The sequence below is a fragment of the Notechis scutatus genome, chromosome 4, assembly GCF_049901735.1.
Source record: "Notechis scutatus isolate UNSWTSFEM ecotype Mainland chromosome 4, rNotScu1.2, whole genome shotgun sequence".
Taxonomy (NCBI): Eukaryota; Metazoa; Chordata; class Lepidosauria; order Squamata; family Elapidae; genus Notechis; species Notechis scutatus.
The window spans coordinates 111,676,580-111,702,488 of record NC_142012.1 but is presented as its reverse complement, the minus strand read 5'-3'; the positions used below and the strand labels follow the sequence as shown (position 1 = coordinate 111,702,488).

The 25,909-nt window shown below is 36.2% G+C and overlaps 1 protein-coding gene across 3 annotated transcripts in view; it reads left to right on the top strand.

Annotated features, from left to right (window-relative positions):
* PLPP4 (phospholipid phosphatase 4) overlaps positions 1-25,909 on the top strand; it is a 125,001-nt gene that overhangs the window by 51,815 nt on the left and 47,277 nt on the right. For all 3 annotated transcript variants that reach the window (XM_087964436.1, XM_026668501.2, XM_087964437.1), the window contains exons 3-5: positions 5,622-5,712; positions 7,485-7,548; positions 8,424-8,548. In XM_087964436.1, coding sequence (XP_087820562.1) covers positions 5,622-5,712; positions 7,485-7,548; positions 8,424-8,548 — 280 coding nt within the window. The remainder of the gene's footprint in view (positions 1-5,621; positions 5,713-7,484; positions 7,549-8,423; positions 8,549-25,909) is intronic.

The following is a 25,909-nucleotide window of genomic DNA, read 5'->3' as shown; positions in this document are numbered from 1 at the left end:
AAGATTATCCAACCCTGAAAAAAAAGACTCAATGCAAAAACCTGAACATCCAATAGCTACAAACCACATCTCTACCCAACAACCACAACCCAATCCACAACCCAATCCACAAAAAAAACATAAATCAGATAAATAATGATATCCCAGTCCTCATCAGAGAAGCTGTTGAGCGTGAATGGAAACATCCAAACGCCATCTTATTTGGTCTAGAGGACATCAATGACAATGATGACATCACAACTGTCCAAAACATCATCAGTGATTATCAAGCATCAACCATCTCCCCTGATGAAATACTTGACATTTCCCACATTGGCCGAGAGCTCAAAAACAGAGACGGCTCTGTGGCCCCACACTTCTACAGGGTCATTTGCAAAAATGAATCAAGCAAATGTAAATTCATTTATACTATAAATTCACTTGCCAAAAGCAACACCCAACCATAATAACCTCCGTTCTCGCCCTGACCTAACCATACAGCAATGTGCCCGCTCCTGTGTACTCCGCACTGAACTCAAAAAACGTCTAGACAATGGAGAGAAGGAGCTGTACATTGACTACCGTGCTGACAGTATCAAAAGTAAGTCACACAACCTGCAACTCAGCTTTAACCTTCAACCACAACCCTACCTCAACCAATCCACCATCACCCAAGACTAGGCATGCACACCCCTAACTACCTCAATTCCAACTACTGCTGGCCTTAAATGCAAGCTACTCAGTGCAAGAAGCCTTGTGAATAAAATACCTGAATTTCTTCTCTTACTAAATATGGCTAAATTCTAAATATTTGTCTGTGCAACATGGCTCAATGCATCTCTCCCTGACTCTATTACCACAGTAAGAGACTATCATGTTTACCGATCAGATCGTGAAATTCGTAGAGGAGGTGGTGTTGCTATCTTCTATAAAAAGTCTTTACATCTAAAAAACATCCAAGTTACCCAGGAGCTTGCTCTTCCTGAGACCATCATCTGTGATCTATCCTTAAATATCACTTTTCGATTCTTACTATGTTACAGAGCACCTGATTATGACATCGAACATGTAAACTAGCTAAATTCACTACTAACGTGGGCAACATCCTGCCCACACGCTTTTATCTTTCTTGGTGACTTCAATCTACCTCATATTAACTAGACCCTAAACGAATGTACAGCTGAACCCATACATGCAACCTTCTACAATGCTGTTACAAATCTGGGACTGGAACAACTGGTAACCAACAATACTAGACTTAACAACTGCCTCGATCTCATCTTCTGCAATAGTTTGAATTTAATTTACGGAATACAAACTAAAGAACCCTTTTCCAACAGTGACCATAATATGATTGACTTTTGTCTCAACATACGCCCACACAAAAATCATCACAATGACCTAATCTCCAATTATAACTTCAAAAAAGGCAACTATGATTTTATAGACAATGATCTCTCATCCCTTGATTGGCAATCTCTATTCACTGGATGCAATACTGTTGAAGACCATTACAACATATTTTTACTTGAAGTCAAAAGAGTCATCAAACTATATATACCAACAACAACTCCCAAAACAAAACAAAAACCAGATTACCCATAACAATAAGGAAACTTCAATCGAAAAAGAGATCACTCTGGCGGAAAAACAAATCTGGTCACATTGTCAACTTCAAAAGCCGATACAAAAAATTATGCTACCAGATAAAGATTGAATGCACCAATTATCACATTAAACAAGAGGAAAACCTTCTATGCACCAATTCCACCTGCGCTTTTTACAATTTTCTAAACAACAAATTAAAAGACTCAAGGTCCATCCCACCCCTGATAGGACCTAATGGTAAAGACTGCAACGACGACACCATTAAAGCCAACATCTTTAACACATTCTTTGGCTCAGTATTTGTAAACAGCAATGGATCATGCCCAGTATTTCCTAGCCGAACCACAGAAAACTACAATGATCTAATACATATCGATTTTACAGAAGACAATATTGAAAAAGCACTACGCGATCTAAAACCATCTCCATCTATTGGACCGGACGGAATATGCTCTTACTTCTTAAAAAAGCTATCCACTCCATAGCAGAACCTCTAAGCATAATCTTTGAAAAATCTTTCAGGACCAGTTCCTTGCCAAAACTATGGTCACAAGCCATGTTCATCACCATCTTCAAAAGGGGAGACCCCAGCCTAGTTGAAAATTACAGACCAATCTCCTTATGCTGCGTCACCTGTAAAGTCATGGAATCAATCATTAACCAATCCATTATCCTCCACTTAGAGACAAACAACCTACTCTCCAATAAACAATTTGGTTTCAGAAAAAAACAACTCTTACACTGCAAAAACATATGGACTACACTACTTGATCAAGACAAAACAATAGACGCAATCTACATAGACTTCTGTAAAGCCTTTGATTCAGTGGTACATGACAAACTAATACTAAAACTAAAGTCTTACGGTATCTCTGGACACATGCATAACTGGATAGAAGCATTCCTGTCAAACAGACAACAAATGGTCAAAATTGGGAGTGTCCTATCAAATTCTGTACCTGTCAATAGTGGTGTCCCCCAAGGCAGTGTTCTAGGACCAACTCTCTTCATACTCTACATAAATGATCTCTGTGATCATATTAAGAGCAACTGCATTCTCTTCGCTGATGATGTAAAGCTATTCAACCACAGACAACACTGCTACCCTTCAAAAAGACCTTGACTATGTATCAGAATGGTCAAACAAATGGCAACTTCAAATCTCAACAAATAAATGTTCTGTCTTACATATTGGCAAAAAAATCAGAAAATAAAATACAAGCTGAATAGTCAAGACCTTGTTGATGATCCAAGCTCTGTAAAGAACCTTGGAATACTTATCTCTAATGATCTAAGTGCTAGAGCCCACTGTAACTACATAGCCAAAAAGGCATTAAGAGTTAACCTAATCCTACATAGCCTTTTCTCTGGTAATATCACACTACTAACTAGAGCATACAAAACATTTGCTAGACCAATACTCGAATTCAGCTCATCAGTCTGGAACCCACATTACGTATCTGATATTAGCACAGTTGAGAAAGTCCAGAAATATTTCACAGGAAGAGTTCTCCACTCCTCTACTTGTTGTAGGATACCTTATGCCACCAGACTTGAAATTCTAGACCTAGAAAACCTTGAATTACACCATCTTCGGTCTGATCTAAGTATGGTATATAAAATCATATATTGCAATGACTTACCTGTCAATTAATACTTCAGCTTCAACATAACAACACGAGCACACAATAGATACAAACTCAAGGTTAACCGCACCAAACTTGATTGCAGGAAATACTACTTCAACAACAGAGTGGTCAATATCTGGAACACTCTACCTGAATCTGTGGTTTCTTCTCCAAACCCCAAAAACTTTAACCTTAGACTGTCTACTATTGACCTCACCCCTTTCCTAAGAGGTCTGTAGGGCACGTGCATAAGTGCACCAAAGTGCCTACCGTCCCTGTCCTATTGTTTCTTTTATTTTTCTTATATGTACCCATTTCATGTATTCATAACTACGTATATACTTATACCTATTATCTTGTAAGTGATTGACAAATCAAAATAAATAAATAAAAAAAAACAGTTTACGATATGGATTCATTCAATGTTTTCATTTTCTGGTAAACATTTTCATGATGTTCTGTTTGTGAAGTGAACTTTGTGATTGGAAATCTATGTATGTTGTTGAGGATTCAAACACATAAGTATGTGTGTGGGGCTACAGGATTCTGAGTCAGATGTATGTCTTCATGCTGCATTAAATCTGATAACCCTTATATTTCAAGAATAGCTTGAAAAAATATGTTCTGTGGACTTTAATAAGAAACTGAAATTCTCTCAGCCCTTGAGGGGGATAGTGCTTGTCTGCTTGGATCACAGTCTGTTGTCCCATCTCCATGGATTCATTTTTTTTATCCTAATCCTATTTATTGAAATATTTTCTCAATACAATTTGATATATGTACAAACACTATCACTCCAGACAACTAGAAATGTTCTCATCTTAATCATATTTTGTAGCATTATTTATTCTTAGACGTGGAAGAGAAATCTAGCTTGAAATTTATATAAATTTCCTCTGCTTGCATACCCCAAACCTATACACTAAAGCAGAGAAAGCAACAATGGAATATGATATATTCTCTTATTTTGATATATTGATATACAGTACAGTTTATTCGGGTAAATATGCAAAAAAATAAGTGCATACAAAATTCTTGGGGTTTGGAGAATGATTGTGAAAATGGAATGGCACTAAACAAATGAAAATGAAAAAAATGAAATCGAAAATTGAAAAGAAAATATGTCATTATATGCAGATTTAAAGACGGTTCTTCACATAGTGAATAATATCATTCCTAATACTCTATGTTATGACTGTTGGGTGTATATTATTACATGATCAACTTTTGCAGTGATCATTTCTGGTAGTGGCAGAATGTCGTGGTGGCCTAGAGATGAAGCTCTCGCCTCACAATCAGGAGGCTGTGAGTGCAATCCTAGGTAGCAGCAGATATTTTTCTCTCTGTGTGTTTGCTGTGAACTCCACATAGGCCTCAGGAAGGGCATCTGGTCAGTAAACACTCAAGCTCCATTCAGTTGCCCAGACTACACCTCATGCAAGGGATTACAAGAAGAGAAAAGAAAAAAAAATAGGGTGGTGGCAATGTGAACTAAATAGGGTGGTGGCAATGTGAAGATTCTTAAACAAATGGAAGCATTTGTATGAAGTATAGATAGATAAGCTGTAGTTTTCTTCATAAAATCATTCATGCCAGCATAACGTTATACTTGCTTCCTTGCTTGCCTATTTTAGAAGCTTTCTATATTTGACTCCTGGGGTTTATTGAATGTGAAGGCTGGGTGAGCTGTCATGCCAAATAGCAGAGAACTATACATGCAACCACATCATGAATCTAGTAGAATTTGGACCATTGAAGTTCTGATATATTTCTCTCAGATAAGATGAGCAACTGTGTATTTTAGCGCATCTATGAGGGCGTCCTAGACCATTTTTGTGAATTTTAAAGGAGCAGTCAGAGACTTGTTTAGGGTAGCAGTCTTAAAAATAGAGGAGGGGAAAATGAGGTGCAGTTACACAAGGTCCGTAGAATTCTTTTTAAAATCAAAAGGGGCTGAACTGTCAAGTATACTTTCTGGAAAATAAACCTTTATGGGGAGAAAATGGATTGGAAAGAATAGTTCAATTATTAAAAATCAGAATATTCAGTATGCATATGTTTCATGTACAAAATATATAGGATATACTAAAGCTATGAGTATTTCTGGAAAATCTTTGAACTGATGTTTTGTAATGTATTGCTTCCTTTTCAAAGTTTGGTTTTTATTTTGAAAGCTGTTCATTGTTAAGTTTACAGCTCTAATTTGTTTGTATCAGTGAGGATTCGGAATTTAGTTTCTCCTTTCATAATAACAGTAATTAATTATTATTATTTTGTTCTCGGATTTGTGCAGCTTTGTTATCAGTAATAACAGATGATCAGCCCATCTAAATGAAGCAAACTGGAAATTACTATTTCTGATGGAGAGACACAACAGTAACAATTAATATGTTGTGTCTGTCATAGGCCATTTCATTCCTGACACCCCTGGCTGTCATTTTTGTGGTGAAAATAATCCGACGCACAGACAAGACTGAAATTAAAGAAGCTTTGCTAGGTATGCGAAGAATAATATTAAATTCTGTTTTAAATGATGGGAATTTTTTTTTCCAGAAAGAAATGTTGAGTGATTAAAAAAACTTCCTTTCAAAACTTTGGTATCTGTACTGGTAAATAACTGGAAAATATTATTATCAACATCATCATCATCTCCTATGGCTTTCGGTTCTCCTCCCCTCATTTTTACACTTACTAGGGTCTTCTCTTTTGCATTGATTTTTCTAAATTTGTTACACTGTATTGAAAGTGGAATACGCAAACAATATGTTCTATACAAATCAACAAAAGGCTTTTTCTCCCTTGGGAAAAAAATAAATTGAGTTATCTATTAACTAGACAGAAGGAAAGGAGAGAAAAAAGATGTAGGGAAGAAAAAAGATAGTAATATTTAAGTAAGCCTTCTGAGTTCAGGAACCTTTTTTCTAGCAAGAAAACTTTGAATGTCTGACCTATTTATCATTATGAAATCTTATAACAAATTAGGAGAATTCAGTGTCTCTTATTAATCTCTACTCTAAAAAGTATGTGTCTACAATGAGACAAAAGAAGGAAGAAGTTATTGCTTTGTCCTTACTGACTGAGCAGACTGCACGAAGTCCTTTCAATCAGTGGGCTCAAAACATTCTTTTTTTTTTTAAGTTCCAAGTCTCACTTTGGCAGAAGGAAAAGTCTTATAGTCACTAGCTTGTTATTATGGCTACAGGCTTTCACTTTTGATCTATCCGCTTGCTTTAAACAGTGTCTGCCTCTATTTAATGATTAAAACTCAAGCTTCTCATTTCAAAGGTAATTATTTTTTGAGAAGAGAAATTACCATCTTCTTTTCAGGTAAATATGGTTATTTGGATTTCCAACAAATTTTATGATGTTCTTAAAAAACAATTGATGAAAGTACTTTAGTTTTCCTGGGCCTCTGGAAATATCTGAAGCAATTATTGAGTGATGCAATATTTCCTAGTTTTGTACTGATATTCTGTAACCCACAGTTCTGAAAGGTAATGGAGTGTTTTTTTTAAAAAAAAGCCAGCAGCTCTTTACATCTGATGAAATCATTTCCTTATGTCTGCATAGACAGTTCAGTTAGTCTAGGGGTTAAGACACTTAGCTAGAATCTGGATGACTTTAAGCTCTGGTCCCATCTTTGGCATGAACCAAGCTTGGTGTCCTTGGAACAGTCACACTTACTCTCAGCCTAAGAAACAGCAAGCCACTTCCAAAAAGTGTTGCTAAGAAAACTGCAGAGTCCAGATGGTCCAGGCAGTTTCCAGGAGTTAGCATTCACTAGAAAGCACACACTGCACAAAAAAGTCAATTAAAAAAATAGATAAACAGCTAAAAAGCATACCCTCCCCTCCAAAAGATAATAAACACATTGCAAGACTGCAAATCTTGGTAGCTCCATTGTAAAGGAGGAAAAACTTGTTTTAGTTGATATGGAGTAGAGTATATCAACTCTTGCTAGCTATTTATACAATCCTTCTCATTGGCAGTAAATTGAGCAGGAAGGAATGGTTTATTGATTGGTTGTTGATGCAATGGGATCAAATATGAATCCATCTTTATCCTGAAGGCGAAATTTGTGGGTTCCCAAGGCATGAGATAAGAATTCACTATGCCAAAAGATCATAGGAAAAAAATGGAAACATTTCATATTTTATCAAATTATCATTTACATTTTCTGAAAACATTATAACAGCCTATTTCTGAGTTCTGATTGCAATTTAAAGCATATCTTGTAGTTTTATATGTTTTTTTTTTGTTTGCTTTTAGCTGTGTCCTTGGCTCTTGCTTTAAATGGACTCTGCACGAACACTATTAAATTAATAGTGGGGAGGTAAGTCCTGAGTTATTATTCAATATAGGTAGCCATAATGAAGCTGGATGAAAATGACAAGCAAGAATCTTGCTTTGGAGAATACCCAACTCCTGAAAGACATCGGGTTGCTTTTCATCATTATTGCTACTATTATAGTACATGTTCTTGTAAAGGTGGAGAAACTAATGGGCAATTAAATGAAAACTGGTAAAATTAATGCTTTGTATATTGTAGACATGTAGAAAATATTATGTAGTGCTTCAGATTAGATTAGATCACTTTAGATTAGATCACTTTGGAGCATCCAGGTACACAATCTAGCACCTGTCTACAATACCTTAATGAGTATTGCAATGGGAAAAAAAATACTCAGGATCCCCCCCCCCCCACCGTATGTAGGGAGCAGAACAGGAAATCCCACAGAGGTGTTTAGGTTAAAGCAACTTCCCTTTTGCTTTACTTGTAGAAATGAAATCTTTTATGGGAAAATGTTGAAGGAATTAATTTTAATTGCCTTCTCCCATAAACCCAGCTCAGTTGAAATCAGTTCATTGCATGATACCAATATGAATCCTCTGTTTTCTTCATCTTTTAAAAGTGCCTCGTGTGGTCTTTTCCACAAGACTGAAAAAGCCAATTAAGTTTTGAAAATGGCCTTTTCATATAAGCCTCTTGGTTTAACTCTAGGCGGTTAGAATTCTTAACTGCTTTCATGGTCACAATGCTTTGGATGAAAATAACTAATTAATTTCCCTCAGCTCTTTGTTGCTCCATGGAAAGCGGGGGGAAAAAAGAGCTTCCCCAGCAGAAATAGTCAACTTCGTATAATGATCACTTGGGGGCTTTACTAATGACTGCTCTTCCATACCAAATGTCCCTGGGGTTTCTTGCAGGCCGCGTCCCGATTTCTTTTACCGCTGCTTTCCGGATGGAATAATGAACTCTGAAATGCACTGCACGGGTAATTCAGATGTTGTGTCCGAAGGGAGGAAAAGTTTTCCCAGCAGCCACTCCTCCTGTAAGTTTTATTAAAATATGTTGTTCTTTGCCGTGATTCTTCCTGCTTCCAAGGGGATATAGGAAAGAGAAGACATGTGTGGGGTAGACAGAGAGAGTGCCACCAAATTGAATGGTGAAAGCACTGGATGGGGCAATGACACAGAGTGGGAGGGCTTATACACTTTTTCTCACTGTCTGCTGGGTATGATTTTGAGGTTGTTTTTTAAAAGTGAGTTAAAGCCAGAAAAGCCAAAGACACTGGAGATATTTGAAGGAGGAAAGAAAAAGCATCGGTCTTTGGCTACAAATCTGCCTCTTGATTTCTAGGAAAAGTAGAAATATTGTGAATCCTATGCGGGTCTGGGTCAGAAATAACAACTCAGATATAACTGCTTATGCTTCTGGGGACTTTCCATTTAAAGTGTTGGATGAGACTGATATGCATCCTGAGGAACTTACTAGATGTACCTTTCTGGAAGAACAGGAAGCAGCCATAGTCAAGAGGCCTTTCACACATATTTATCTAGTGTGCTAGTTGTACCTATTCCTAGATCAGGAAATCCCTTCAGATGATTGGTACAGGTAGTCCATGACTTACAACAATTCATTTAGTGACTGTTCAAAGTTACAAGGGCACTGAAAAAAAGTGACTTATGACTGTTTTTCACAATTATGACCATTGCAGCATCCCCATGGTCACGTGATCAAAATTATGACTGTTGCAGCATCCTCATGGTCACATGATCAAAATTCAGATGCTTGACTCTACTGGCTCATCTTTATGACAGTTGCAGTGTCACAGGGTCACGTGATCACCACTTGTGGCTTTCTGAGAAGCCAAATCAACGGGGAAGCCAGATTCACTTAACAACTTGTATTACTAACTTAACAACTGGCATGATTCATTTAACAACTGTGAGAAGAAAGATTGTAAAATGGGGCAGAACTCACTTAACAAACATTTCACTTAGCAACAGAAATGTTGGGCTCAATTGTGGCTGTAAGTTGAGGACTACCTGTTGTTGCTTGGATTTTTTATGCTGTTTCTCAGTGATTAGTTGTTGCTTGATTTTCAAATGGAAGTTTCCCACTTGAGTCATTTGGAATCAGGCAGCCTCTAAACAAAACAAAATCTACAAGACACCTGCACAATATATGAGCCTACAATTCTAATGCTGAAATATTTACCTAGCCTTTGTTTAGTATTATTTTTTGCTATTAAGTCTTTTTAAATCGCTAAATGTTGTTGGTCAGTTGCAGTGAATACAATGTATCCCAGGTTGTGCAGGATTTTTATAATATGGGCACACACTTTCCTAGAATTCCTCCCCATTCCAAAGAATCTGTTTTTGAAGGATAACTTTTAAGGTAACAGAACAGGAATTTAATTAAAATAATTGGGAAAAATTATGTCAAATACTTGCAGTTTAATTTCAATTGATTTGAATGTTTTTATTTGAAGTCATAAAATATGTGTCAAAAATGTGATCATTGCTATTCTTAGTGGAAAAAGATATATCTAAGAATTACAGTAATATATGTATATTATTCTATTTATAAATGTATCTATGCATATACACGTACACTATATACAGACACACACATAAACACATGATAATGCTGTAGGAAAATGCCTAAGTTATATATACTATATATGACAAATTATAAACTAAACAAATGCAAATGAATATCAGTACTGCATGTGTGATGCTGTACGACTTTTTTAAAAAGTCAGTTTTCTAAGTGTATTGCATATAAATGAGTAATAATCCACTTTTCAGAACGAAGTAAAACAGGATCACTGTTGTTGAGATGGCTGCAGTCCAGATTTACCAAAGGTTCTGGGTAAATTCCTTTAAATTCTCAGAACAAGTTGTCTCTCTCTGCCTCTGTCCACTTTGTTCTGATTTTCCCCACCAACAAACTATTGGCAGATTAACAAAAAAAACAAAAACAAAAAAAAACCCCACCATCATACAAGATTGTATAAAATTGAGTCTGCTTCTTCTTTTTGCAGTCCTAAATGCACACATAAGACATTAAGTAATAGCATATAATTTCTTTTTCAGCAAATAAGATTGTTTTGTAATGGTTGATTTATACGTTCACATATGTATGTATATGTCATCAGACGAAGAAGTAAACTCTCTGCATTACATTATGAAAAGGTGTGATGTTTATGTAAAAGCACAATGTGATGTTATCCTAGGGAGCCCTGCTTGCAAATCATCTTTACATTAGAGATTTGGAGAAAGACATTGAACGGGTAGTTCCCCTTCCCTCCACTTTGCTCTGTTATGGACTTAAAGCAATGACCTTTCTTCTTATTGGACTTGCTCAAGATCAACAATGATTTTCCATTGCTGTTAATGAGATCAGATGATTAGCAAAATCAGAGGGGTTGTGCCCTTTGCTTTATCGTAGGATAAAACTGTCATAATTCCTGATCATATTGATCACCAGGCCAGTTTAAAAGAGCGTGAGACTCCTCAAAACTGCACAGCTGCACTTTTTTTTGCATCCTAAGACAACCCATGGAGTGTGCCTCCCTCCCAATTAAAGAACACTATATCCTTTGTACAATATTTTTTTAAAACCGGTTTGTTGTTGCTGTTGTTTTCTTTTTCCTTTCCTTGCTTTAGAAAATGCAGTATAAAAAATTAGTTAGCTGTCTCACAAAAGAATAAAAGTTGCTATCTATTTCTTACGTGAGTTAAAACAGCCAACTGCAGTTTTAAGCTTGGTTATTGTTGTCTCATGTTGGAACATAGGAAACATCTACTATGTAACAATTGTAATATGATGTCTGTTTACTGTACTGTCAAGGAAACTTTTAAGAAACATTGAAAGGATGTATCTTTTGTGCGTCCAATGTCAATTAAGTAGCTGCAGTGAGAAGCTGCATTTTCTACTGAGTGTTTGATAATATGTTTGATAAGTTTTTGTGAAACAGTGCATAGTATTTAACTCCTTTGTCCTTTTTTCTGGTCAAGTTATGCCAAATATTATACATTGCCATCATAGGGTAGTTGTTACAACCAATTAATAGTTCGATTGTCCACTTGTACATCTTCAGAAGAGAGCATTTTTTCTTCTTTTTGTTGATTGAGAGATACATCTATCTATTAACCGGATATAGGTGATTATAGAATTCCTCCATTTCTTTCTCTTCTTCTTTTTGAAAATTATTTTTTATTATGCAATTTCCTTTGTTATATATAAAATTTCCATATCCACAATGACAGTGTACTGTCTGGGTACAATTTCTTTTAAATACAAATAACAAACCTTATACACACATTAATTATAACCATTATTCTCTAAATCTATTCACCATAATCTTTGCTTATCCTTATTAAACAATTTCCATTATTTAATTAAACACAGTTTTATCACATAATTAGTTAATATCAAACCTTATAAACATCACATTTATCACCATTATTCTTCATGTCTAATAATCATAATATTTCCTTATCCTATTTATTCAACATTCATTATTTAATTACACACTTACTTCATTTTTATTTACATATCTTTCTTAATTTTAAATTTCTAACTTCTGCTTCTATTTTCTAACGATTGATAAAATAATTCCCAAATTAAAAAGTATTCTGTTTCCTCTTTATACTTAATCTTCAGACTTAATCTATCCTTTTCAGCACATTCTAATATTTTCTTTATTACATTTTCCTCTGTAGGTATATTTTCATTTTTCCAATTTTGTGCATACACAATTCTTGCTGCTGTTATCACATGCCATTTCTTTCTCTTCTTTACTTCTTGGACAAGGTAATAAGTCTCCCCATTCCTGCCTAAATCCTCTTTAGAAACAAAAAACCTTGCTTCTTAAGGGTAAAAGTTGCTGAACAGTTGATACAGATTTATAGTCCAGCGATTTTTGATATTTGCAAACATACATCACCCAACCTTTTGAAAAATGTTCTCCTTCCATTTTATTAACGAGAATTGTGCTAGTCTAATAAACCATATGGCTTCTGATCAACCAAATGGTAAATGGCCTACAGGAGAAAAACCTGCAGTAAATCACGCCATTTATTCCTGGCACCAATTCACAGTGGGGTTTGGGGTTGTTTTTTTTTGCAGGCTAATTATGACAGTATTAAACAACACTTTGTTTTATTTTGTCAGCCTGTACTTGCTGCCTGAGAAAATACTGTCATTTTTGTATTTTTATACCCTCTTTTTTTTATATTGCTCAAATGAGCAGGAAGACAATTAGCAGACTACACATGAAATAAAGTAGCGAACAACAGCTGACAAAAGTGTGCAAAGCATGACAAAAGACCTAATTTTGTACTGTCAGTCATTTCTCAGTTGCTGGTATCTGTCTTGTTGGCTGTAAAAAAAACTACGTTTAGGAATAAAACAAAAGTGTTTCAAAATGAATACTGTTGCCTCACTAATTCTTTCCCCTCCCAACCACCTGGTAAAATATGTTAAGCAAGCTTTTTGTGGTTGAAAGTGGATGTAAATTTGATCTCCTAATCCCTGTTTACCTATTACAGCACTTCTGGATCTTTGATGTCCAGCATTTTCTAATGCAAATTTCTTATCTGTAGATTTCTTTTGCATGTATATGTAGGTGAATTCTTGGCATACAAGTGCTATGGTCTACTGGCATTTATTCTCCACCATGCATTTCCAGCTTTTAAAAATGGTGGTGTATTTACTCATTATTTCACAAATCTTAGCGCGCACACACACACACACACACACATACACACACACGTTTTGGATACCTGCCCATCAGGTTCATTACATCTGTTACTACTTTTGAGCAATATCTCTCTAAAACCAATACACATTTTATGTAGCTGCTAGGAGTAAGTTGTAGCAGACAAACCTCTAAGCCATAAGAAATTAGACTTGTAGAACTAGATGATTCTGTTGTTTGGAGATGTAAAACATCCTATATAGAGCCTTGGTGGTACAGTGGTTAGAGTGCAGTACTGCAAACTACTTCTGCTGACAGCCAGCTGCCTGCAATTTGGCAGATTGAATCCCACCAGGCTCAAGGTTGACTCACCCTTCCATCCTTCTGAGGTCGGTAAAATGAGGACCCTGATTATTGGGGGTGATATGCTGACTCTATAAACTGCTTAGAGAGGGCTGTAAAGTATGATTAGCCAGGTCTAAGCACTATTGCTATTGCTATCCTGTTGCAGTTCCCTGTTTGGAACCTCCTATATCAAAATAAAAGCACTTCACTTCAGATTCCACCAGACCCATCTTCTCGTATCAACCTAAAGCAATTAAGTTTTCAGAGTACTATTAATGAATTGGGTTGCTCTCTGGGTTCTTTATTTATTTATTAAAGCATTTATATGGATCAGGTCATGTGCTTCTTCACAAGAAAAAAAATCATAATCAACCCCTTACAAATCAATATATCATTAAAACAATAAAATGGTGATCAGAACTAAAAAAAAAGAACTAATATTCTTTTTAGCTCATCAGCTGGGGACTTAGAACATCCTGATTCCAAGGCCCAAGCCAGGTCTAATTGCCCAACAATATTCTGGTGTGAAAGTAGTTTCCAAAGCGCTGGGGCCGCCATAGAGAAGGCAGACTTCCTGAGATGACATTCCTTGAAGGAACCCAGAATGTGTCCTCTTTATTGCATCCAGAGGTCAATAAGACATACAATAATGCAGTATGATGTTGTGCAAAAGCTCCTCCCCTCCTCCTTCTCCTCCTAAGTCAGAGCTTATTAAACAAAATGAGAAGATTTTTTCTTAGCTTCCAGCACTATTTTTTGAAGGATAGGAACAAGGCAGAGACTTCTGCAAAAGATGATATTCCTTGGCCTCATTTATCTACAGATGCATTGAGCAAAGGAAGGTATAATGAGTATTGCAAATATAGATGGTTTTTTCAGAGGATATATTTCTTCTAAGCAACAGCATAGGAAAGGGAAAGGACAGTTAACTTTTACTATAAGTGTAAATTTAACTATGGAAGAGGAGGTTGAAAAGACTGGACAACCACTTGTCTGGAATGGTATTATAGGGTCTCCTGGTTGAGCAGGGGCTTGGACTAGAAGACGTCCAAGTTCCTTTCCAGCTCTATTCTGATTGGGTTTTAAATTAGGCCAGGGGCTGCATGAAAGTAAACTGTGAGTGATACATTCTTATATGATATTAACTGAAAATGATCATGAAAGGATCTCTGTGGTTTGTTGCAAGAGCAGCCAAGAGGGAATGGTTGAGCTTCCCCAAAGTAAGGCAGAATTTATCAGACTTCTGACTTACTGGTCCACGTTAACATGCTTAATGTTTTATGATGTCGTTAAGGCTCTAATCCTATACTCATTTACTTTATAATGAAAACTATATTGAACTTGCTTCTGAACTGACATGTTATAGGGTGTGTTGTTAGGGCTGTTCAAAATATGATGAGATGTGGTATTAAACTCAAGGCATTTCAAATTGAGATTGATTTCATGCCAACAAAATATGGGTAATGGAAATAACTATTTAATTCTCTGCATCATTGTCTGGTTTCCTATATATGATTTAAATTAAATAAGACACTCACAAGGATTTGGCAGCCTTTCAGTGTTCTTTAGCAAAATAATTAGATGATATCTTCCCCAAAGTCTGGTGGCAGGTTCAAGTAATCAATGACATTATATCAATGCCAGGCCAAGAAGATTTTTTCCCCATAAGGGTGGTGTGTGGCTTGAATCCTGCAGGGTAATTTATCTTCCAAAATGTCTTGCCCTTTGAATATTTACTAAAGTGTTTCTATTGGACAAAAGTCCCTTGTTAAATATAATCTTGGCTTTAAACAATGGTACGCAGAAAGAGTGTATGGGAAATAAACTCTTCTAAAGAGGCTTAGGGTTTTTTTTGCAAGCCAAATCATCCAACCAGATGCCCATTGATAAAATATTGGAAATTAAATCAGAGCAGCTATTTTTCTTAACATCATCCTGCTCTTTGTTACTGTAAATAGATTACTGTTCTGAGCAATTGAAGAACAATTTGTCAGTGCATCAATTTTGGAATTTCCTACTAGTAAAGAATGCATGATTTCAAGCACCAGCTGCAACTTGCAAAGGTTGCAAAAACAACATTTATTTCCAGAAGAAAACATTGAAAGTGACCTAAAACTACATTTGGTTCTTTTAGCCCACACATATAATCCCACTTATTTCTGCATAACATCCAATTAAACCAGTGCTTATAATTGTGAATTCTGGGATAATTGCTTTCTTATAACTGTTTAAGGTGTTGAAGAATAGGAGCAATCTAAACTTTCACTGCAAACCACTTTAGAGCTTTTAAAATAGGATGCAATGTACCAATGTTTTAACAAAGTGAATGTATAGCAATAAAGAAAAAGACTGTCCAATTATTAATAATCAAGACACATTGCATCTATTTGGAGGTGCTATTTGGTTGATTCACATATTCTATGTAAATTGTACGTGCTGCTGATATTTTTCTATACCTATTTGATTTTTTAGGGAAATGTAAAAGCAGGGTGTGAAAGCTTAGAGCCTTTTCCATTGAGGGAAAGGAGAAACGGACATGCTTTGTGGACACAGAGCACTGATTGACACTTTATTGCAAAAGCAAAGAAGCATATTGAAAGCCGCAGCACATCCTACAATAACCCTGGCTAAGCAGAGTAATCCATGATGCAACATTTTATTACAGGCCCTCATGTACTATGGTTAAAAATAATTGCTATCCTTACCCTCCATTAATCTGTTTAATTCTTAATAGCTATCAAAGCCAAAGGCCTTATTCACATTTGAATTCATCCCATTTTATTTGTTTGCACCCATTAATAAAATATGACACAGTCTCTAACTCTTGGTGTTATGGATACGTTCATTTCTGGATATCTTGCAGCTATTTTAGATTATAAGATCTGAGAACCCAGTAGGAGATTTGATCATACAATCTAAAGAGAAGCCTGTGTGATAAGTTTGCAAAAATGGATTGGACAGATGATGAAATTTAACTTTGCTTTCATTTACAGAGGCAAAATGAGAAAAAAAAATCACCATGCATAGGTTCTACTTGAAATCGAAAAACATTGACTGCTGCTGGCCACAAGGAAATTGTCTGGCTGAGTGAAGATATTCAAATAGTATACATAATGCATTTTCCAAACCTTTTTAATTAACTTCTGTCATTTTAAAAACTCTAACAATAATTTGAGTTTCTCTGCTGCTTATCTTTCTATTACAAATAATCGGAAAGCAACATACTAGAAAAGTATTGCAATTTTCTCCTGGCTGTAATGTTCTCCTGGCTGTAATGTTCTCCTGGCTGGGTTCAGGGTCCATTTGATAAGCGTTAATAAGTCCTTGCAAGTCATTTCTGAACTGGCTGCTGGGTTTGGTGTTTTTTACACATCATTCTTTCCTTTTCACCAAGTTATTCAGATATTTATTTATTTACTCATTTAGCGTACAGCATATTCTCCTGTATTGGCTACACATGCTAGTAATGGTAATGGGTATCAATTGTTGGGATGAGGAGAGGGATAGGAAGTAAATGACAATGTATACATAGTGATATAATTACACAAGTGCTATGACTAACATGCATACTTGCATCAGATATCATAATGCAAAGGAGGCAAATATTTGTGTCATGGCATCGTCACCTGTGTAGCATTATATACTGGTGTCACCATAGTTTGATACACTCCATTAGTAATGGTAATTCCAACTGAAGTCATTGATAGCTGACATCTGGCCTGTGTAACAAATGAGACCTATAAGAGAATCCCAGCAAAGTTTTGGAAACTAGAAGACTTAGACTTCAGGGAGAGGCCTGGCTGTCAGCATTCCAGGGAAACAAACTCCAACACCAAAACTCTGAGAAAGGCATTTTCTCCAAGTTCCATTTTATTTGAGTTGTCACATACTGGCACATCTGGGAAAACCCGAATCTGAGAATTCTGGATTTTTCTCCAATAATTAAAAATCACAAAATCCATCCCCTGTACCCATCACTCCATCAGAATACCCAATCACCATCCGTTTCAATTTGAGGCATCCTTTAAACCACTCCTCATCTAGGTGCAGGAATAACATAACTTTGACTGTAAAGAAGAATGCTATTGTGTCTAACTATAAACACTCTACAAAATTCCCCCTCCCAGGCACAGGCACAGGCACAATGTGTCATTCTATGGTGCTAATATGGCTTCCAAAGTTGACACTGGCAAAATAAGATGTCTCTGCAAAAAACGTAGCCAATTACTGCAGCAAAGGTAAAAGAATTGATGAGTATGTTAGTTCTTTGGAACCTTTCTAGATAAGGAAAGACCAGGAGTTCACCCATATTGCTTTGGTGGTTGCTCCTTGCAAGGCATCTGCAGGACAGTTGTCCTCCATGGGATTGAGTGCCAAGAGAGAAAGGGAAGAGCCATCTTGCTCACAATTGTAGTGGAGCCTTTTAAAGGACACTAAATTCACAAGCCTCACTTTCTCATCATTTACGGAAATTGCCTATCAACCATCTTCAAACTTAGATAAGTTTGAAAAGTTGCCCAAGGAGTTTAAGTTCCATTCTGAAAAAAGGAACAATTAATTACAACTTAGGAAGTTAAAGAAATTGAAATAAACAGCAAAAAGCATGATCTCAGATTTTTTTTAAAAACAAATTTTATTAATTTTTTAAAGACATACAAAACATAAATACACAGAAACACAAAACATAAAAGCATAAAAAATCTCTTTTCTGAAAGTTGCTTAGTCCCGGGTTAAAACTCTTGGTACAGACACAAATTCATATTCATATTCATTTTACATACCATTCCATATCTTATTAGCATTTTCAATTTTCTATATAACTTCTCTCTTTTAAATTATCTCAATTTTATTTTATTTATCTCCTCTCAATTCGAATCATAATATTTATTATTTTTTGTCTGTTCTATTTCCAGCGATCCATTTATTTTTCTTCTTTGAAGAAAACTTCTCCTGTACACTAATTGGAGTATGATGCCTTTATCTCTTTCCCCTATATTTATAATACTTAATATAGAATACATAGCTTACATTGGGATTCTGTCTGGTACGTTCTAAAATTATACAGTATTATCAAAACCAATACAAATCTATTCATTAATATTGATATTCATTTATATCTTAAACATTTAGCACATTACTTTTCAGTTAAATCACATACTTTTATGGGAGCACCTATTTTCCATAGTTATTTCCCCCCCCACATCACATATTATAGATCATTATTTCATTACGATGTTCCCCCTTCTCCTATTTCAAATCTCTCATTTCACAAAAAGTTTCACTAGGATAACATAGTCTAATCATTAATATTAACAATCATTTATATCTTAAACATTTTACCCATTTCAGTTAAATATCATGCCTTTGTGGGAACACTTATGCTTTCCAAAATTATTTTCCCCCCCCACATCACATATCTTAAATCATTGTTTCATTGAAGTACTCCCCTTTTCTTAACAAAAATTTCACTAAATTATACTAAATATTTTATCACATTTTAAATTGCATATTATTTCCAATTTTCTATGGTTATTTCTAAGTACAAATGTAGAAATACAATCTTATGTACCTTTCTAGAATCCCTTTTTCAATAAAATTTATCCATTATCTCTAAAAAACTTTTGCTTCTTTACATCTTGCTCCCCACCATTAAGGCTTCTCATCCCTTCCTTCCTCCCTTGCTTCTTCTTCTCCTTGTCCTCTTTACCCCCTTGTCTCTCCACCTCCCTTTTATTCTGCTTTCCTCCTTTCTGTTGTTTCCTAACATAATATCCCCCTTTCACCTTATTCTTCTCTTTTTGGATTGTTTTTCCAGATCTTAAAGTCTTCTTTCCCTTTTTCTCTTTCTTTTTTCCTTCCCCGACCAAAGTCACTTGTTCATCAAAGATGGCTTCTTTGTCCCAGTCATCCTGTTGCTCATTCAGCTTTACATAAGCGCAAACCGCCATTTCTAAAAATTGAAAAAGAGTGCCAAAGGCATCCTTCCCTTCTTGCTTTTCTTTTTCATATTTTTGGTATACAAGTTTCAGTCCATCCACAAGTGATGCCATTGTGTAGAGAAAAAGTTTTTCCAAACAACCACCCAAGTGCTTTTAATCAGAAATAATTCTCAGAAGTTCCAAAATCACCAAACAATCCAAACAAGCTGTTTGTTTTAAATACTTTCTCCTTCTTCACTTTCTCTTTCTGGGGTTAAAGTTTAGTCACAAAGTTCCCTTTAAAATATATCTTTTAGAAGTCTTATTGATGTTTGGTAACTCTTTAGAATTCTAGGCAATCTTCTCCTTATTTTCAAATTTTGCTTCAATTTTTTTTCCCTCTCCCTTCCCACTCACAGCCAAAAAGATTTTTTTTTTTTCCTTTAAATGTTCAGAAATCCTTATCCCTTCAGCATTCAATTACCTCCAATGCAGGTTTTCGGATTTCTCTTATGATTCCATCTGCTGTCACGTTGGGAAGGAGAGTGAAACGAAAAAAAAAAAAACCTTTCCCTTTTAGGATATTCGCCGCTTGTAACTCTCTCTGGAAACAATGTATCCTTAGCAGCCTTCAAGATTCCAGGGCACTTTCTCTTGCCTTGTCCCGGTCGAAAGCCACTTTCATAATTCTTCCAACTTTCTCCCTCCTGCACCAGCTTGTCCGGCTGCAGGTTTCTTCGTGGCGGCCATTGCTGACCGCTGCTCCTCCACCTTGGGAAAAGGGGGTTCTGCCAGCTGGGGAGGGGGTCTGTGACACCCCCAAGCCCCTGTCCGGATCCCCCTGTCTTCAGCTGCCTCTACAGGGCAGCTATATCCCCCAGATCCAAACGGATCGGGGGAACCTTGGCAGCGAACGCAGCAGGGATCGCGCAGTATCATGAATCCCTGCCGCTGCCGAAACCTTGCAAACCGGAAGTCCCAGCATGATCTCAGATTTTGATCTCAGAAAGTTGCAGTAGATTAAGGGTCTAATTAAATTTGGAATATTGACTCTTGCTTTAAGATTTTGGAATTAACTGTAAAAATAAGTAGTGCTTGTGGGTTATTTTGGTTAATGTAGTTCATAAAAAGATAAGTAACACTATAATTTTAAAAACGGGACACTCGAGGCAGCTAAAGAGTCTATGTGGAAAAAAAGTACAAGCCGACTCAAGTCTTATATCAATATTTGAATGAATGAAAGACTGTTAGAAATAAAAAGGAAAAGGAAGGAAAATAAAGTTAGTTTATTTTATCAAGGTTAAAATAAGACTTTTATTTGCAAAATTCTAGCAAATCTTTACAGATTGACACTGGGATTGAAAAGTTGATGTTTTATAGATTTGCTAATAGTTGAAGAATGAGATACGGGATTAAGAAATGTCTATATATAAACTTATATATTACTGTATTTAGTAATATAGAAGTTACTAAATTTGTATATATAGTAACATATTTACATATTTCTTTTTTATCACATTCTTTTCTCTTTTCTCTTTTTCTTGTACTTTTTATTTTTTAACTCTTTTTGTTTCTTTAAGTTTAGTTTGTATTAGTTTTTATTTTTAGTAATAAAAATCCATAATTACATGGAAATTATAACTCTTATACGCTTTCTTTGTCTTTCAATCAGAGGGTTTTCACCAAATGCACATACTACCTGACTGGAAAGTCATTAACTGAATTATAAATGTTCCTTTTCTCCCCTTTGAAACAAGATCCATTTTCCTGTTTGAAAGCCACATGGTGATTTCAAACAGTAAATTCTTTAGGACAGTAAATTCTTTAAAATGAATTCTCACTATATTTTATTTGCTTTTATTTGCCTTTTAAAACTAATTTTCTAGCAGAATGACTTTCCGAACACTTTTTTAATGGATATGTGTGTGTCAATTTCTTTTCATTGTCTCACAAAAAGCTGATCTGTTGTGGTCTGTTGGCCACTGGCCAAATCAGATGAGGAGGAGGTGTAAGAGTCAGGATTAGCATCAAGGCAACCTGAGACCTCAAAGGGGGAAGAGGGAATGGAGCTGGCAGAGAGAGAGAGAGAGACAGAGACAGAGGTGGAGTCTGGGCCACCTGTCAGCCCTCAGGTAGAGAGTCAACAGCCCCCAGGTCTGGATGCAATTGATGAGGAGGAACAGTTGGGTCCAGTTCCTGACATGCAGATGCACAGAAGGCAGAGAAGAGAAGAGCAGTGGAAATTCATGAACTGATACTTGAGAAGGAAGAGCCACTGCTGCTAGTGAAACTTCACCCTAGCTCTGGGGATAAAAGGCAGGGGGTGGAGATGAATAGATGTGGCAGACAACTAGTTAGCCTGCTTTGAGAGACTAACTTTTTGCTGGGGCTGCTGGCACTCCTAATAAAGGAATCTTTGAGTCAACTTCAGGGGCTTTGATGTGGAGAGCTGGATCAGAACATGATCAAATAGAAATGGAATAGATCCCATGCTATGAAAATTAGTTGACAGCTTGAAGTCATGATCAATGAAATGACTTTCAGTGAAGTACTAGTTGGAGAAAACCCAAATAACAAAAAATGATCCACCATGCTTTATAAATTATTATCACCAGGTTTGTACATTGAGCTAAATCATTGTCTTAAAAAACACTGATTTAAGGTACCCGAGGAATCCTCAATGTGAAAAATCAATCCAGAATCCATTAATGAAATAATTTCATGTACTTTGTTTTATTTAAACAAAACGTTACACTAATAATTTCATGGAGTCATGTTGAAACCCCAAACGATTCTCATGGAACCATGAGGTTTTAAGGAACACAGTTTTAATACTATGGAGCTAAAGCAAAATCAGTTCAGCATAGCATGATGTGTGAACATATAATGATTGCTTCCCAGACTAATTAGGAGGTGATTCTGCAAGCTCCTTTCTTATCAATGACAAGGCCCTCCAGTCTCCAGTTCTCCCAAAAAAACAGTAATAAAGCAATATGAAGGGAACATTACCTTAATGTATATTGGCTGAATCTTGGTAAATATTTCATTTGCTGGAGGTCTTGTAATCCCTTTCTTTCTAATAAATTTTTGCTAAAGAGAATCAAGCCTAGGAAAGAAATTACTTTTGGTGTCTGGTAGAGGCCAAGAACCTAACAGCCGTATTGTTAGATTTATTAGCCCTTTTCACTGTTCATCCTGGAAAAAAAAAATCTAAATTCACAAGGTAAATAGCAAATATGAAGAATGCCTCTTCGAAAGAGAATAGATCATTTAGCACATTCAGCCAGAATGGGGCTATTGAGAGGACCCCATCCCAAAAGGAACCCAGATATATTGCTCCATGATAGGCCCCTCTGTGTCTGAGATTTGAATGGGGTTACCCATGAAGACCATGAGATTTGAATAGTTGCATAAGAATTAGTTTTATGGGATAGAATAGAATTCTTTATTGGTCAAGTGTGATTGGACACCCAAGGAATTTGTCTTGGTACAAATACTCTCAGTATACATAAAAAAGATACATTTGTCAAGAGTCAAGAATCATAAGGTACAACACTTAATGATAGTCATAGGGTACAATAAGCAATCAAGTCATACTAGGAAACAGTCAATATAGATCATAAGGATATAAGAGACAAAGTTACAGTTATACAATCACAAGTGGGAGGGGATGGGTGATAAGGAGTGATGAGAAGATTAACAGTAATAGTAGTATAGACTTTGTAAATAGTTGGACAGTGTTGAGGGAATTATTTGTTTAGCAGAGTGATGGCTTTCGGGGAAAAACTGTTCTTGTGTCTAGTTGTGTGCAGTGCTCTATGGTGTTATTTTGAGGGAAGGAGTTGAAACAGTTTATATTTGGGATGTGAGGGGTCTGTAAATATTTTCACAACCCTCTTTTTGACTTGTGCAGTATACAGGTCCTCGATTGAAGGCAGGTTGAAGGCAGTCTGTGTCTGGCCTGTTGGGTTGCAGAACCAAACCAGACAGTTATAGAGGTGCAGATGACAGGCTCAATAATTCCTCTGTAGAACTGTATCAACAGCTCCCTGGGCAGTTTGAGCTTTCTGAGTTGGCGCAGAAAGAACATTCTTAGTTTTTTGATGACGTTTTTGATGTTAGGTGTCCATTTTAGATCATGTGATATAGTAGAACCTAGAAATTTGAAGGTCTCTACTGTTGATACTGTGTTGTCTAGTATTGTAAGAGGTGGTAGTATGGGAAGGTTTCTTCCAAAGTCTACCATCATTTCTACGGTTTTGAGTGTGTTCAGTTCAGATGTTTTGTTTAAGCATGGAATTAGGATTGGCATGGCATGTTTCTGGTTTTTATAATTTTGCTAATTTCAGGGAGCCGAAGTCAACCATTTAGAAATTTTCCTTGTTGATAAAAAGAAAAATAAAGGAGGAAAAGGGTTTATTTATGTTCTCTAGCTGCTTTAAATATTCAAGTAGTTGGTTGCTTTTCTCTTGGAGTGATATATACTGATGTACAGTTTTTGGTTTTCAGCTTTCCTTTATCATCGTCTACACTGAAGGACAGTCATGATTCATAAGTGAGAATCTTTATCACACATACTTAGAATAGTTGGTTATTGAGCTAAGACTTTTTGAATGCAAGGTGTGTACGTTACCATAGTGTTACATTTGTTCTTTTTATTTGTTCTCCCTTTCCCGAGGAGTAATGCATACATGGTCTGCATGTGTGCAGTATTTTTACTCAGATATTAACTGCCACATCATCCTGTACTGTTCTTTTTCAAAAAGGTGGCAAGTGAAGGACAAACTATTTCTTACAGTAATTATGCATTTGCCACTTTCACAGTTGAAGGCTAGCCAATGACAGTATCTGCTTGTCCAGATACTGTGCATGGCACATGTACATATTTCTAATCCATAACAAGCTTCTGTAAGCTCCATGAAGTGCAAAACATGAAAACGGAAGAAATTCTTTATAGGAAACTGCCTTCATGCAGATGGATTTTAAGTCTTTCTGCAGCCAGCTGTATTAATCTAGGTTTAATTATCACTTGTCAGTTGCTTCTTCTTATGATCCAATTTATCCTGAGAATGTGAAAAGTTAAAAGATTGCTCTTTTGGAGCTGCTATGTCACTCTATAATAACATACCAATATATTTGATTCTTTGTTCCTTCCAACAGTGAACGTTATTCTTAAGATACCAGTCTGGTAGTGGAAAATTCACAAACAGAATCAAGGGGACAAGGTTAAGTATTTAACAATATTGCAGTCAGTCAAGACATGGCCATACTGCTTCCACTTCCTGTGCAGAGGTATGAAGCAGCTTGACAGCTAACCAGAGAGCCAAGAAGCTGCATTATCATCGTGATCCCAAACTTGACCATGTACAAAGGGGAGGGACAAGATCAGTTTAGAAGTCAGTCATGGGGATGCTGTCAGGTCTGCCTCCATTCAAATCCTAAGAAAGAAAACCCCTAAGTCCATGGATTTAGAGAAGAAGTACTTTTACTAAGAATGAACTGAGAGCAGCAAAAGCAAGGCAAGATCTGGGAAAAATCCACATGAAAGTTATGCATTGAAAGTCACCCCAAATCCACCACCCCCGCGATCCAGCCCAGAAAGACCAATCAGTATTCAATATGATGTTATGGGAATACTCTTCAGCAGATGTTGTATGCTGGAGGCCCAAGACAGTTGGCCTTGGAAAAGTCCAAAAAACTGCATCAGTTGATGGGTGCAAACCTCCCTTTCAATTCTCACAGGAGCTTCATGAGAGTTACTTCATACCAGCTCACTTCCCCATCCCAAATGCCAAAACTCTGCTTCCCATTTCTATGGTAGCCCAGGGCAAGCAAGCTGCAAACTACATGCTGGAAACCCAACTGACAGCTACAGTAGAGAAGTATTAACCCAGGTCAATTCTGGGAGAATACTTGAGACCTTGGTCCAACAGGAAGAATAGATCGTTATAAACCAATAACAAAGAATCAGATTTAGTCTAATAGTAAAGGCAACTATAAATGGCATATCAGTGAAGTCACCGGGTATGTAAAAAGCTGTAAGTATCGAGAAAACAGGCTCATGGGACATCTCATCCTTTTGTACTGATAGATATGTCTAAGGATGCAATCAGATGATGGATTGAGAATATTGAATTTCATAATGTTGTAAAACTATACAAGCCTCCACCCCTTTAGAGATGCACAAGGAGTTTCCCTTTCCCATGCAAAATACAATCTTTCACCTACTTTAAGTTATCAAAGGTATTTCTGTGGAACCTCTTTTTGCCTTACCCTCAGTAATCTTGGATGACAGATTTAATAGATTTAATAAATGTTTTTTCCTCTTTCATTAAAATCTTACCTGTCATTCCTGATGGAATTTATACAAATTATGATTTAGTAGATAGAAACCTCGAAGTCACACTTCAACTATGAAATTTTGTATGGTTTTATATAA